This window comes from Amblyomma americanum, chromosome 6 (genome assembly GCF_052857255.1).
Source record: "Amblyomma americanum isolate KBUSLIRL-KWMA chromosome 6, ASM5285725v1, whole genome shotgun sequence".
NCBI classification, from domain to species: Eukaryota; Metazoa; Arthropoda; class Arachnida; order Ixodida; family Ixodidae; genus Amblyomma; species Amblyomma americanum.
The window spans coordinates 9,570,945-9,585,224 of NC_135502.1; the positions used below are offsets into that span (position 1 = coordinate 9,570,945).

The following is a 14,280-nucleotide window of genomic DNA, read 5'->3' on the forward strand; positions in this document are numbered from 1 at the left end:
TACGATAACGCGTAAAAACTCGGCGCGAAAGTCCCCTGAACTCCGCATAGTTTGCATAATCGAAGTTTTTCAGAAATTCTCTAAAACCTACTCGTGGCAATGACCCGCCGCTAGCTGGGACAGAGCGCTCCAAATTGTTCGGAGAAAATTGCTGCCGGAGCCACGCGCACTCGGCGGAAATTCCGGGTACGCGGCGATCGAGAGACACATCGGTCATTTCGCGCACGCCGCGCGTTTTTCGGACGTCCTCCCGGTTCGACCGACGGGAGCGGCCCATGAATCGTTGGCGCGCGCGGCGCCAGTGCGCAAGGATGACGTTCTGCTAGCCGCTGATAACAAACAGTGCGCGCGCTCGTGCTGGGTTCGACAAAACAGTGCCGCGCATGGGGAGAAGGGAGCGCGGGCAGGAGAGTGTGGCGGCATGGTGAGTACGCCGGGGAAGCCGTCGTGGGTGAAGCGGTGTGGGAGGAGAACTTGCAAATTGCCCGCGCCTTTCGGCGGAGCACCGTCACGCGTGTTCGGTGGGCGCGCCTGCCTGGGAAACGTTACACGAAACGGGTGGAGATTCTGTAATCTATGCGGCACGCGCTTTGGCTGCTACCTGCCCTTTCCCCCTCGATCTTCCCTTTCCACAAAGGGATCATTTTGCCTGCTTACAAAGAAACAACGCCGGGAATGATCATAGGGGAAGAGAAAACGGAAACCCAAGGTGAGGGAGAGGAGGAGGATGTGGAAGGCGTCTTGCAGTGGGGCCCAGACCGGCGAGCGCCGCTTATGCTCTCTGGAGTTCGGTCGTCATCTGCTCCAGCGCTGGGCTCGCCCACGGGACCTGTGCGCGGCGTGGCTGAAGAGCCGTGTCTGCTGCCGGCGAGACAACGGGGCAGGAATCAGCTGCGTGGAATGAGCCGGATGCATTCCGCTCGGGCGGCCATCATCCCGAGTGCCTTTTTGCGTGCTCTCGTTACCGGGGAAGGTGTGACAACTGAAAAAACAAATATTATGAAATCACGGGCAGAGACCTCTGGAAGTGACGGCCAAAGCTTCTCTTTTACCTGAGAGAAAAGTAACGAGCTGCCATAATAAAAAGCTATAACTCGAGCGACGCTGATGATGCTATAAAATACAGGCCTATTGCTTGTTTTTGTCGCTTACTCGGTCGCCCTTTTATTCAAAGTCCCATAAAAAATCTGGTGAGCAGTGGGTCGTAGTGCAGACAAGCGTTGGCGGATCAGAATGGCATGCGTAGCTCTGAAGTGATGCAAGACCATCGGAACACCCGGATGTCGCGCCTGACGCCTGCAGGAAGCGCCGATTTACGCCCCGCTCAAGCTATCCTGCGCTGCTGCAAACCAGGATATCTCGGCAAGAGCAAGTGGTCATCACTCAAGAGGACTGAGCGGCAGTAAAGGCACTTTCCGTCAACGCAAGGCGCCTTTCTCTGTCCATATCGACCATAATCCTTTCCCAAAATGTGTCACATCTCATTATTTCCATTAGTGTCATCCCGTATATTATAGAAATGAATTTTGTATGCTAGAGAACGTTTTTACGCTTTGTGTTCCCTTACTATTACTTGCATGGCGTGGGGCAGTTGGAGTCTTTGGAGTTTTATTTTTTTTTTAAGTTTCACCTATGCCTCACGCACGACGTACTACGTGTGAGCGAGCTTTCCACCAGTTGGCGTCTGTCACACGGTGGAATGCGATAATAGCTGCGGCTGCACGGCTAAACGATGAGCCATTTCTGGCATCTCTGTGCAGAGCCACTACTCGGTTAAGGGTGCCGGCGCGACCATCGGCCTGGGCACTGACAACGTGGTCTCCATTCCCGTCGACAAGTGGTGAGTTCTAAAGCAAGCTGCCTTCCAGGCGAAGAAATGTGTCGACGCCTACTTGTGTTATAGTATTCTCCTCGTACTTTATCTCGTTCAAGAACAGGTGCTGCACGTAGACTGCAAATAGTTATTCCAGGACAAACAACAAGGTACAAACTGAGATTTCAAGTTGTTTACTGATTCACGGCGTGCGTGCGCTATAAAGAAATAGAATATGGAAAAATGAGGCTAGGCTACAAATGTACGTATTGAAAAAATACGCGCAGAAAACCATTTGGTGTATGCAGAGGGACAGGTGTTGAGAAATGAGTTCAGATTGATGATGTGTCGATATGAAGAAGCGACATTATCAACATATAATGGTAAGAACTTTGAAATAAAAACTTTAAAGAAACGGAATTAAGAAGGCTAAAGAAATGAGAATATGCTGATTTCAGAACTTTCTATAAATATAGAGATTACGTTATCCTATTTCTTGCTGGTATCGATTTAAATTTCCTGATTCTCATTTTAGACATGTGAGATGCCTTTGCCCTGCAGTGGGTGTGGTCAGGCTGATGATGATGACAACGGCCTGAAATTCAATGCATTACTGAACGTTCCGAACTCAGCCAGTGAGTGCCTGGTTCAAGAACGCACAAGAGTGCAGCGCGTGTTCGAGAGCTCTGCTCAGTCTCACAATTTGTTCACACTGCAGTGGAAGACGCAGCTGGAGCCATAAAACTGGCAGACAAGTCCTAAAAACTGTTCGAGCGTTACAGCAGCGCATGAGAGGCTTGCAGTTGTGCTGTTATACGCCAAGCTGTCACAGTCGTCGATACGATTGACGCTTCCACGTACAAAGAGCATCCATAACGCGGTCTAGCTGAATCACTGCGTTGAGCGATAGCCCCCACTTCATTACCGACAAACAGTGATAAGGGCATAGCTCATATCAGTGGATAAACGCAAGCGAACGACGTTGAAACGTTCTCTTAGAGATAGTTGGCGTACATTAAAACCCTCAAAGCGTCTCCCCCGTCCCCAAGCGGAGTGAGAAGGCATTCTTTAATGAACACTGGAGATGTTAACCTGGTAATCCACCTGGAATGCTACTTCAGGAAGAGATTGATAATAATGCAGGGAAGCTCATTAACACAAAACTCTTTCGCGCACACATACACGCACAGGGCTATTGCACGGCACGAACTGCAGCATAATACAGTCGCACGTAAATAAGGCTTCTCTCAGCGCAATCAGAGGTGTCACCCGTAATGCACCTGCTATCATGAGTGGTATACGTGGGATTCGTCGACTTCGCCAGCGTCGCGTGAAAACTGTATTTGCACGAAGCTCTGGCGCACAGTATGACGTTTATTTTTCAATAGCGGCTTCGTTAACAGCGGACGCTCGTGTGAACGCATTCAGGAAGTCCGTAAATCCACGCGCAATCCCGAACAGCATGCGCTGTGACACTCGTTCACCGAAGCCGTGGGCAGAGCCTGGCGTCGCGCTGTGGAGCGCGTCTTCCTCGTCGAGCCCGAGCTAGGCGACTAATCGTCAGGCACGCCGGCGCTCCCGGGCTGCTACCGCGGGCCATTGTCGCCAGCTAATATGGCGTGGGCCTGATAACGGATGACAGACCAGCGGGGCTAATTATTAGCCCGCTGCGCGCATAACGACGGACGCCTTCCCCCTCTCCCCCTTGAGCCGTCCTCTCCTGCATCGATTTCGTTCGGGAGACTAGTTCCGCGCAGCACACTGTAAGCCGCCGACTGTGTTTGTCGCTTCGGTCAGGCGCAGGATTAAACCCCGAAACTTGGCTGAAAAGTTTTTAATGCACAGGCGCGTCCGCATGCCGCTGTACTCGGTGTCGTCCACCAAGAAACCCAGTTTGAACAGCTCGCACTTCGAGCCTGAGTCGGGCACTTACATACGACAGAAAAAGCGGCCATCGCGGTTTCTTCTCTTCAAGCTCCCCACTACACATCGCTGGCGAGGCTAGTTTCTGCTCGCGCTCGGCTTGCGCAACGCTGCACAGTACTGGCCACGTGCTGTGTGTGACTACCGGCGGTGGCTCCGTTAGACACTGTAGTAGCACGCGAGGCGGCGCTTCAGCCGGCGACGCTTCGCGGTGTAGAAGTCGGAGCCGGCGGAAGCAGCCAGGCGCGCGGTCTCGGGAGGTGGGGTGCAGAAGCCGGTCGTTTTCGCTAAGCCGGTGCGCCAACGGCAAATTGAACGGGAACCAAAGGGGATTCGGGGGGCGACGCGCGGGGCGCGATGCCAGCAAACGCGCCAGCTGCGGTGATTCATCGTTATTAAAAGTCAGCTAGCGAGGCCCGTCCGCGCGCCGTCTTTTGCGCGCCAAGCGAGCGGCTTCTTCGCGTGGCTGCTTCCGCGGCGCTCACCTCGTCGTCGTGGCACGCGCGCACGTTGGAGAAACTGCTGAACGCCGCAGGTCTAGAGGCGTCCTCTCAGCCCCCTCTTCCTTTTTCCCTCTCCATAGCACGCAAGGAATCACTGGCGCAGTTACTTGCATGTGTGTGCGTGTGTTTTTTTTTTTTTTTTGCTAGTTGTGTGTTGTGGGGTGACATATTTTACAGGTCATCACGTGAGCAAGGAAACTAAAGCATATAAAAGGATGCAGACGTGGAGAGCAGAACCACAACGAATTGAACGGCGAAACCCATAGAAACAGTGACAAGAAGCGGCAAAACAAACTTTTATTAATTCAACTCTTATCAACGCAACACGCTTTTCTGCAAAAGCATGTTGCGCTGATCTAAGTTGCACAAAAAATGTTTTTTTGTGTGTGTGTATGTGTGCGTGGAAAAGCGCGCTGCGCTGATCGGAGTAGTAAAAAGCTTAGCGTTTTTTGTGCCACATTGTGTGTCTTCATGATCACCCAGAGAGCTAAATATATATATATATATATATATATATATATATATATATATATATATATATATATATATATATATATATATATATATATATATATATATATATATATATATATATATATATATATATATATATATATATATATATATATATATATAATAAAATGCGTTTCCTTTTAAATGGTTTCGCAGTAAACTTAAAGTATACCTTAAACGTACGCTGATGATAGAGTTTCCAGCATTTAATGCTGGAGGCGATCGCTCCGCAGTATTTCAAATCAATTCAAACAGATGTGAGGCGAAATTTCTTAAAGAGAAGGGTAGAATGTTGGGCTATAGTTCGCGACTCATTATTAAAATTGTTAAGCGCGGGCAAACAAAACGGACAGTGAGCACACAGCACGAGCGCTAACTTGCAACTGAACATTTATTTGATCTTCCAGTCAGACAAAGAAGCACGCATGCACTCTTGTTCCATTCACTTCACGTGAGAGGGTAGTTTTGGAACATTATGTGTTCGCTTTATCAAAAAATGGCAAACACTTTTAATAATTATTACTTATTTAACGGCTCCGGCCAGCTCGAGAATATCCAAATGGTTTGGGAACGCACCAGAAGCGACTGTTGTTTCCTGAACTGAAACCAGTGAAACCAGCTGTTTTCTCAGTTTCTTCTTTCTTTTCTCGTTTGCGAAACTGGTGGAACTAATCACCGCACTGCCGCATCTAGGTGTTTATAAGACACACTAAGCCCACCCCACCTTCTTACATTTAACTTGCATGACAGCCACCAGTTATCAACTGCGTGCTTTACTTTATTAACAACCTCGAAAATATGCCGACTTGCCGTTCCGAAAATCGGAGCCCCGAACAGGCCGCCCGCGCCGTCCACAGTTCACTGCATGGTTGCGCGTGTGCAGTGGGCGCATGATGGTGGACGTGCTGGAGAAAGAGATCCAGGCGTCCAAGGCCCGCGGCCACGTGCCTTTCTTCGTCAACTGCACCGCCGGGTCGACGGTGATCGGCGCCTTCGACCCAATCCACCCGATCGCCGACATCTGCCAGCGGCACGGGCTGTGGCTGCACGTCGACGTGAGGGGCCTTATACTCTTCTCTGATGCGCGCCAGGAGAGCATGACTACTAGTCGAGCACAGTGTGTGTGTTTGTGTGTGTGTGTGTGTGGGGGGGGGGGGGTGGGGAGAGATGCTGCAGGCTGCTGTCTTTTCTCTTTTTTGTAATGAACAACTGCGCAAGCCTGAACCTGTCAAATATTATTTCAAGCCGCATAAAATAACCTTCTAGAAGTATTTTAAAACTGCCATTCTGGGAGTACGACGCGGGCAAATGGCGCTGTCTTACAGAGCTTCAGCATCAAGAAAGCCAGCATCACGTTACCCCCTTAATAGGGTTCACAGCGGACGCTATTAACGGAGTCATTTTCAAAGAACAGTGAAGCATAGTGTGTGTCAATGAACTCGACGGCCGAATACGACGGCCGACGAAGACCTCGGGCACGATGCCCGCATAAACTGTGTACTCCCTTCAGCTTTTAAAAGCGCAGCAGCCACAATTTCGTTCTCACTGGAGCCAGCGCACTGAAAGCGTGGGTGCTAAAAAGAGGTATTTATGTTTTTTTGTTGGTTTCTTGCAGGCTGCCTGGGGTGGTGGATGTCTCCTTTCTAAGAAACATCGGCATCTCTTGGATGGGATTGAAAGGTACTCTCGCACACGTAATAATCTGACAAAAATTCACATCCTCCTTTCTATGTTATAATTATTGGCCGTCATTTTACTAAGTGTCCGGCATTACGCGAAAGCCCACCGCATCATAGCGTAACTAACCAGGAAAAGATATGTACGCATGCTGACATCCAATGCGCGCACTAGTCTGAGCGGTGATATTCATGTGCACATAGATATAAGAAATCCCGTGAACTGATCAGCTTTGCTGCCTTCGCAGATCCGACTCGGTGACATGGAATCCCCACAAGCTCATGGGAACGCACTTGCAGTGTTCCACGATACACCTCAAGGAGGACGTGAGTGCCCAGTCAAAGAAGAAAAATATATATTTGTGCCGTCTGCGCAGGCGCGAGGTGTAACATGCCTCTGTAAATTCATTACCACTAGTTTCATTGAAATGGGATAAGGATTTTGCAATCAATTCAAATTCAATTCAATCTAGAATGTCTGAAAACTCGTGCCCTAGAAATAAAAATATGAATCGTGCACACGGGGGAAGAGAAAAGCAGCGTGATGATTCACGAGTGCATGAACGAATCAAGTTACCGCCGAACGGACAACCCGTATTTCATGAATTCCTGTTGCAAGGCCCCGTTTGAAACCACTGAGGATGCTAGAAGAAAAAAGCATAGGCACGCACTGTCATGCTTACCGCTCTCCACAACATCGATCAGTGCATGACTTGGACAAAACCTAAACCCGCGTGCTTTGAGCCTTGTTATACGTGCTTTACGTAGTAAGAACATTTCAAAAAATCGCCCTACTTGCCATTCTCTCTCGCTCCTTGGATTCGTTCTCTCTCAACGAGCACGCTAGGAGGATTTTCTTGCCGGTTTAGTGTTGACTAAGGTTATGCCTACAATGCTGTACAAAAGGGAGAAAGAAAGAATGTCCGTAAGCACGCACACTCTGAGTGCAAAAACTCAAGAACCCGGTGTCTGTTGTACTATCTTCCTTGATGCTGTTCCCGCTAAAAAATTGACTTCAAATAGACATCGAGTCCATGGGTTCATTGAGTGGTAATACTCGAAGTGCCTGTTTCTTTTTTTTATTTTGCTTCTATTTTATATAAGCTTGACGTAGACCGTAGAAAAGAACAAAAATCCTTGCTGCTGATAAAAAAATTATATTTCGCGCACCACGCAACATGTCCTGTTCTTGTGCAGCAGCGCGCTTTCGTCTCTTCGATGTGTACTATCAGCCACAAATGAAACGCGACCAAGAGCACTGAAATGCCAAAACAAAAACACAAATATAATAATGCTCCTAGACAGGGATTACAAACGAGGTTGATTAAGCCTCTGCAAAACATCCTTCGCGGCTTCGAAATGAAATCAACCTAAGATCTTCTCATTTGGCTGTTCGTGTTTCACTTGTATTGTTTGCGTTTCATTTGTTGCTGGTGGTACAACCAATTTGCTACTCTTGCAACCCTGCTAGATTTTTTCTCGTCCTCTGCTCAACGTGCGTGCGGTGTGCGCATGCGCAGGGTCTGCTGCTGAGTTGCAACCAGATGTGCGCCGAGTACCTGTTCCAGCAGGACAAACACTACGACGTGTCGTTTGACACAGGGGACAAGGTGCCCCAGTGCGGAAGGCACAACGACATCTTCAAGCTGTGGCTCATGTGGAGGGCCAAGGTACGCGAGCCATTGCGGGCGGCCCGACCCTCTTGCGTTCATGGCTGAGATGTCGCGAAAAGATGTTTCGTTACGATGGACGGCAGGGCGAAGAGCGGTCGGCCGTTTCTTGCTTGCAGGGTCTCTGCACGAACTGCTGAGTAAACGCTCGCCAGAATTCCGCTTCGAAAATTTCGATGTGTATGAGAAATGCTTCCAGCTGTAGCTCAGAACACTGTGGCCAGTAATAATGCACGCGCATAAAAAGCTAGAAATAGATCAAAATGCTAAACTACGTAGATAACATGCGAAAACTGGGATTATTTGAGCCATTCTTAGTGTTAATGAGTCTGTAATGCAAGGGCCCTACTTCAATGGAATCGACGCTATTTTCTTTGCTTCTCTTCTGTGATGAACGGTCTGCGATGTTCCGCAACTTTATGCGCAGTTTTGTTGTTGCTGCTGTCTTCCTGTGGAGTTTTTTTTTTTTAAATATGAATGGCAATAATTCAGACGTGCGTTTATGGGGCAGGGCCGGAAGCGCGGCTTTCAAGTGTGCCCTAGTGGCTTTCACGACAGGGATGGAACTGGCGACCTTGTGCTCAGTATATAGAACCCAACAGCCACTGTGCGACCCCCGCGAGTCTGTTACGAATTTTAGCCAAAAATTATTCAGAGCTATGCGGAATCGCAAAAGCGCAGGAAGAAAAAGTCACCAGTAAATGACGGCATTCCTGTCAAGCAAAAACCCTTTGTCTGACCCGAGGCATTCAGCAGTGTCACGTGGAACGCTGTCATACAGCTTTCTAAAGTAGTTCAGCTATGCGCAACTCACATCTCCCTCGTTTGCTCTTGTTTCAGGGAACTGTGGGCTTCGAACGCCTGATCGACCACCTCTTTGACATGTCGAAGTAAGTATTGGTGAGAGCGTTCGAAAGCTGACATGCATTCAAACAGCCCTGTCAGGTAAAGCTCAAGTTCTCAATCTGCTAACGCCACTGGTGGGAGCTGTAGAGATCCTCAAAGTTACCGAGATTAAAAGGGGACGCTGCAATCGTTCACTCACCTAAGCTATGCCGGGAGTCGTAAACTTCGAGTTTGATTTGGCCATTAATTGGCCGAAGAAATGGATAAAGCTGCAAAGATACTACTTATCTCGAGGCTAGCCTCCTAGAAGTGTTCTGCCAATTTTCATACGCGCTGAAGACCAAACTTTTATTTGCAATGCATTTACTAAAATAGCGAAAAGCGTGCTGGCAGAGAAGGGAGTTTTTCGGTGTAACAAGTTTTAGAGGACGAACTAGCGTTTTCATCCGAATGCGAGCCAGGCCAAATACGGAGTACAAAACTCCCGGTCATTTTCGTGGTGAATGGAGGGCTCTTTAAGAAACTCGCTTTGACAGTGACGCCTCTTTTCAGGAAACTGTCCGAACTTGAGAAACTCTATGATAGCAACAGCACTTTATGAGCATTGCTCTTCCCAAGTAGTCTTTGTGGCGCTATTTCCAAAGCAAACGCTGAAACGAAACGAGCTGCACGCAAAAAAAATAATGATGATCACGCGCCCTGTGCATTGCAGTTACCTCGTCCAGAAAATCAAGGAGAGGCCAGACATGTTCTACCTACTACTAGAGGTGAGTCCCGATTTCGCTACTCGCGTCGAGGGTAAGCTGCAGAGCGCTTGCGCAATGAGAGACGAGACGAAGGGACGAAACTCGACGCGCTCGCGCAGGGGTCATTTGTTTTCCAGAGGTCAAGACGCATGCACCTTTGTGACCTTTCACCTCAGCCAACGAGTTGAAAGGCTGATAGTAAGCGCATTCAAAGTGACCTTTTAACTGATCAGAAAAAAGGTCGTCACGAAATTCACAACGTTTTCTGCACCGCTTCCTCGTTGCAGCCGGAGCTAGTGAACGTGTGCTTCTGGTACATTCCCAAGAGGTTGCGCGGCAAGCCGCACAACAAGGAGAAGGAGCAGGAGCTGGGAGTTGTGAGTACTCTCTGTTTCTTTTTTTTTGCTATAACTGGCTGTTTTTCATTTCTTTGCTTCTTTGTTTGTTCGCTTGTTTGATTGTTGTTAGCCCCACGAAAAGGAACCAACCTGCGCGGCACGTATGCCTTCAGAAGTGATGTCGTAAAATACCGTTAGTTGGTGACCAAGGCAATCAGGGCGCTGAAAGAAGAGACTGGTCGAACATTACCTCTGAGGCCTCGTTAATAGGAATTGGGCACAGAGATCAAGAAACTAACGGCTGTATTTTATGTGAAAAAAAATCAGACAAAAAGCACGGCGTTAGCAAAGGTTTGATCTTAGGACCTTTGAACTGAGCGTTCTGCGTTAGACCGCCCAGCTGCGGTGCGACCGATACGACAAAAGTAGACGCCTTGACTTACAGCAATAAAACGAGATCTAGAGTGACTATGTTCTGAAAATGTCAATTTTGCACAATTTTCCTGTTTACTTCAACAAACACGGCCTTCACCAATAGAAAACCCAGTCCTTCTATTTTCAGCCGCTGGAAAGAACTGATCGGAGTTGTAAAGTCTTCAGGAATCGTTTTCTTGCCGCCCAAAATGGCTCGTAATTTTGGTCGTTTCCATAGACGTTCACTGTTCAATGGAGCGAATGTTAGGCGAGGCATTGCAACACCACTGCCTATGACGTATGCGGAAGATGACCTAGTACCAAAATCCTACCAAAGTTCTTCCTTCTTTCGGACTCACCTACTTTATGTGTGAGTAGTTATTCTGAAAAAAAAAAAACGCGACTTCTTCCATCGAAGCATCGTAGGCCGAAAGGCTTAGCGGCGCTCGCTATAGGCCGTCCCGAATTTCACCCACCCCTCTGTCACGCAGGTGACCGCGCAGCTGAAGGCGCGCATGATGAACACGGGCACACTGATGATCACCTACCAGCCCATCTGGGACAAGCCGAACTTCTTCCGGAACATCGTCTCCAACTCGGGCGTCCGCCGGGAAGACATCGACTTCCTCGTCGAGGAGCTGGACCGCCTCGGACACGACCTGTAGGCCGCCGCTGGGGAGACGGGCTCCTCTCCCTCTCTCTCGCCCCCCACGCCCCTTCGCGACGAGCGAGGCCGACCCGAGTCGCGGACAGCGTTGACCCGAGGCTGAATCCACCTGACGGCAACGCCCTCTTTGCGTTGTCCCCGTTTGTGTTTCCGGCCACAGATCGCATAGTGTTTACGCGGTCAAGTAGAAGATTCAATGGGTAGACGCGGCTGTTAACAGCCGCCCGCCATCAATTGGCCACGGCATATGCTACCCAAGATTTCGTGGGGAACACGCTTGTGCTTCCCCTTCCTTTTTGTGAACATAGTGACGCCATAAAAGGCCGCTTTGTAGTTGGAAGAAAGCAAAATAACTATGAACGGATGCCGAAATGGATTCCAAGTGCACCTGACCGGCAGGAGAAAAGGATTTAATGGCAGCATGCATTTCCTTCGCCCAAATTGTCCTATTAAACGTACGCACATATCGGTGTGGACAGGTGCTGTGCGATACGAAAAGCAGAACTTTCCGCTAAGGCTGCTGAGGAGCCACCACGCTAGTGTCGGAACAAGTACTCATTAAAAAAGCCTCTTAACTGCAGTATCATTTCGGAGGTTGCATGCTAGTGCACCTTTTCAGCATAGTCCACAGCGAACAAAATGAGGGCACGAAAACAACAAAAATCCAACATATTTTCTCTGCCCATCACCTCCTACCGGGGCACAAGTGCTCGGCATCCGCCATCACTCACTGCGTCGCCTTCTGATACTTATTCATGTTTTGTAACGATTGAAAAACGAAATCTGCGATGCTCTTGAGCATGTGAGCAAAATACGCGAGCGGAGCAATTCTGAATTCTTGTTTCCGAGTCAAAGCAAACCGCGCTACAGTAAAAAAGCTTTGCGTACTGTCCTGCATGACGACATGCGCAACTCTTTGACAAGAAAACCTATGATGGAACTCTCTAAGCGAACGTTCTCATGTTCTGGGACGTTGGGCAAGGTTTTGACTCAGTGCCTTAGATAGCGCACTGTCTAGGCTAATCCAGGGACTACGAGCGAATGTCATTCTTTCATTCTTTCTTTTTTTTTTACCACCAAGCCTATTGCGTTTTTCTCCCCTCTCTCATTCCTCTCGTTAATTCATCGCCATATTTATTCAGCTAAGTGACAATCTGTGATTTTTTAATGCCACTCCTTATTGTTACCGTTTTGTAATAATTTATTCGAAAATACCTCGACCGTGGTTTTAATACATGCAAGCACGTGTCTCTTTTCTTTTGAAGACCTTTTACGCGTTAATTTTAAACCTATATATAACGTTTTATTCACGCATAAAAGCAATAGTACGGCTTACACGAGGTTTTAAAAGCCGAGCTTAAGAGCCAAGCGAACGAACAGACAAAAAAGAACAGAAACGAAGGCTGTCGTGACACCGCACATGTTTTACGTACAAGGATGCCGTAGTTTTACCGCGTTATTTAAGCTGAAAGGAGCGATGAGATGTTGGTTGCAACGCTGCAATAAGAATGATCGCGAAGCTAAAGCGCAATCTGTTACCAGATCAACAATTCAAACTGTAATTCGTTTAGCCTATTCGCCGCAGAAATCTGCTCAAAGGACATGCTTGTTTTATTGCTGATGAAATATTTACAACGGCTTTTTCTTCTCTTTCATTTCGAAATTGTGCTCACGTGGGTAATTCTACATACGAAACGTTTAAAATTGCGCCAACCATTGATATTGTGCTTCGACTCACGAGCAGGACAACCTTCTTGACGACACTGTTATTTTTGCGCGTAGTCATGTTACGTAGCTAATATGCGTAACATATTCAGGTAACTGTGGTTTTACAAGGTAAACCACAACCATATGCCAGTTAAAGTAACGATAATAGGCACTTGTGGCTGCGTCTAATAGGCGAGCGCTATCATTTTTGCCGATTGCAGTTCAGTTACATTGATTAAGTCTCTTTTCTTGAGCAATACCGAATAAACGGAGCGCTAGGCCTCAATGCAAAACGAAGCTGTTCACATGTGGCTTCTAGAGAAACTGTTGTAGAATAGAAGGTGTACCTAGTGTTGCACAGGAAGCACGGTTTTAAGGGCAGTGCCGCTGCAGGGAACCAGCCATCGCCATGGCTTGCGAAAGGAACTCCGTCTCGGCGACGCTCCCGACTCGGGCGCCGCAGGTCGCTACTCATCTTTATGGTGCACACAACACCGCGCTCGAGAAAAGACTGCCCTTCCCTAGGAAAAAGAAAAAAAAAGACTGAATTCCATGTTTCAAGCTGTTATTCCACTCGCTGAGATTACATATAAATAGGTATATACATACGTGTATAAGATGTGAATCGTGTTCCTGTTGCGATTGCCGTAGCGTCGACACGTTTACGTACGCTCGTTGAGTTTCACCGTGCTGTGTTATACCGAGAGGCGTCGTAGGAGTATTACCATACAGAGGCGTGTTTTCTTCGATACCGTCGTTGCTGTTGAATCTCTCCCCGCGAATCGTTCGTGGGTTAGGACCCAGAAGGGGGCGCGCGGCGGACAGGTCACGTGATCGGAACGGCCGCCGTCCCCGTGTCGCCCCCAGCGTGCCAAAGCAGCAAAATCCCAAGTCTTCCAGGGGCAAGCCACGGGAGTCCCCCTCTTGCGCAGGTCGGGCCTCAGTGGCCACTGGGACCCGCCGCCATCTTTCCCGGGCCTGCCCAAACGCGTTTCAGCCTTGGGCTGAGTGTAGACGGAGAGTTTGTCTCAGGACGAGAACGTGTCGTTAGTAGGAGCCGAGCACGAGAGAAGAGTTATTCCATGTTGAGCTTTTACAGAGTCTATTATATGGTCCCGTTGTTGCGTTCCGCTGTTCCACTATCGCGGTGGTTAACTTCCCCGAGCACGAAGTCGACAGCACGCGCCTCATTCGGTGAGAAAATGGCACAGCTACGCTTCGAACGAGGCGCGTACTGCAATACCACACACACGCACACACCTTTCTTAGGATTCATTCCTGAGCACAACTCGGATCCATGAAGTGGTATAGGTTGTGGTTTTAGGCGCATTCTTATAATTTTCATGCCATAGGGGCACAGGTGCTATACTGTTGAGGGGACAGAGTGCTTAAATGTTTATAAAGGTCTTCAATACAGTAGCGTTACTTTCGGTACGTTTTTCTCGAGAGTTTACTGCCATTCGA

General features: G+C 48.5%; 1 protein-coding gene across 1 annotated transcript in view; it reads left to right on the forward strand.

Moving 5' to 3' along the window:
• The window catches only part of Gad1 (glutamate decarboxylase), an 82,173-nt gene extending 68,589 nt beyond the window's left edge, over positions 1-13,584 (forward strand). Inside the window, exons 6-14 of the mRNA XM_077668484.1 lie at positions 1,761-1,840; positions 5,636-5,807; positions 6,368-6,432; positions 6,677-6,755; positions 7,949-8,098; positions 8,939-8,988; positions 9,657-9,711; positions 9,978-10,067; positions 10,934-13,584. Coding sequence (XP_077524610.1) covers positions 1,761-1,840; positions 5,636-5,807; positions 6,368-6,432; positions 6,677-6,755; positions 7,949-8,098; positions 8,939-8,988; positions 9,657-9,711; positions 9,978-10,067; positions 10,934-11,107 — 915 coding nt within the window. The 3' untranslated portion in view covers positions 11,108-13,584. The remainder of the gene's footprint in view (positions 1-1,760; positions 1,841-5,635; positions 5,808-6,367; positions 6,433-6,676; positions 6,756-7,948; positions 8,099-8,938; positions 8,989-9,656; positions 9,712-9,977; positions 10,068-10,933) is intronic.
• Positions 13,585-14,280: the final 696 nt, after the last annotated feature.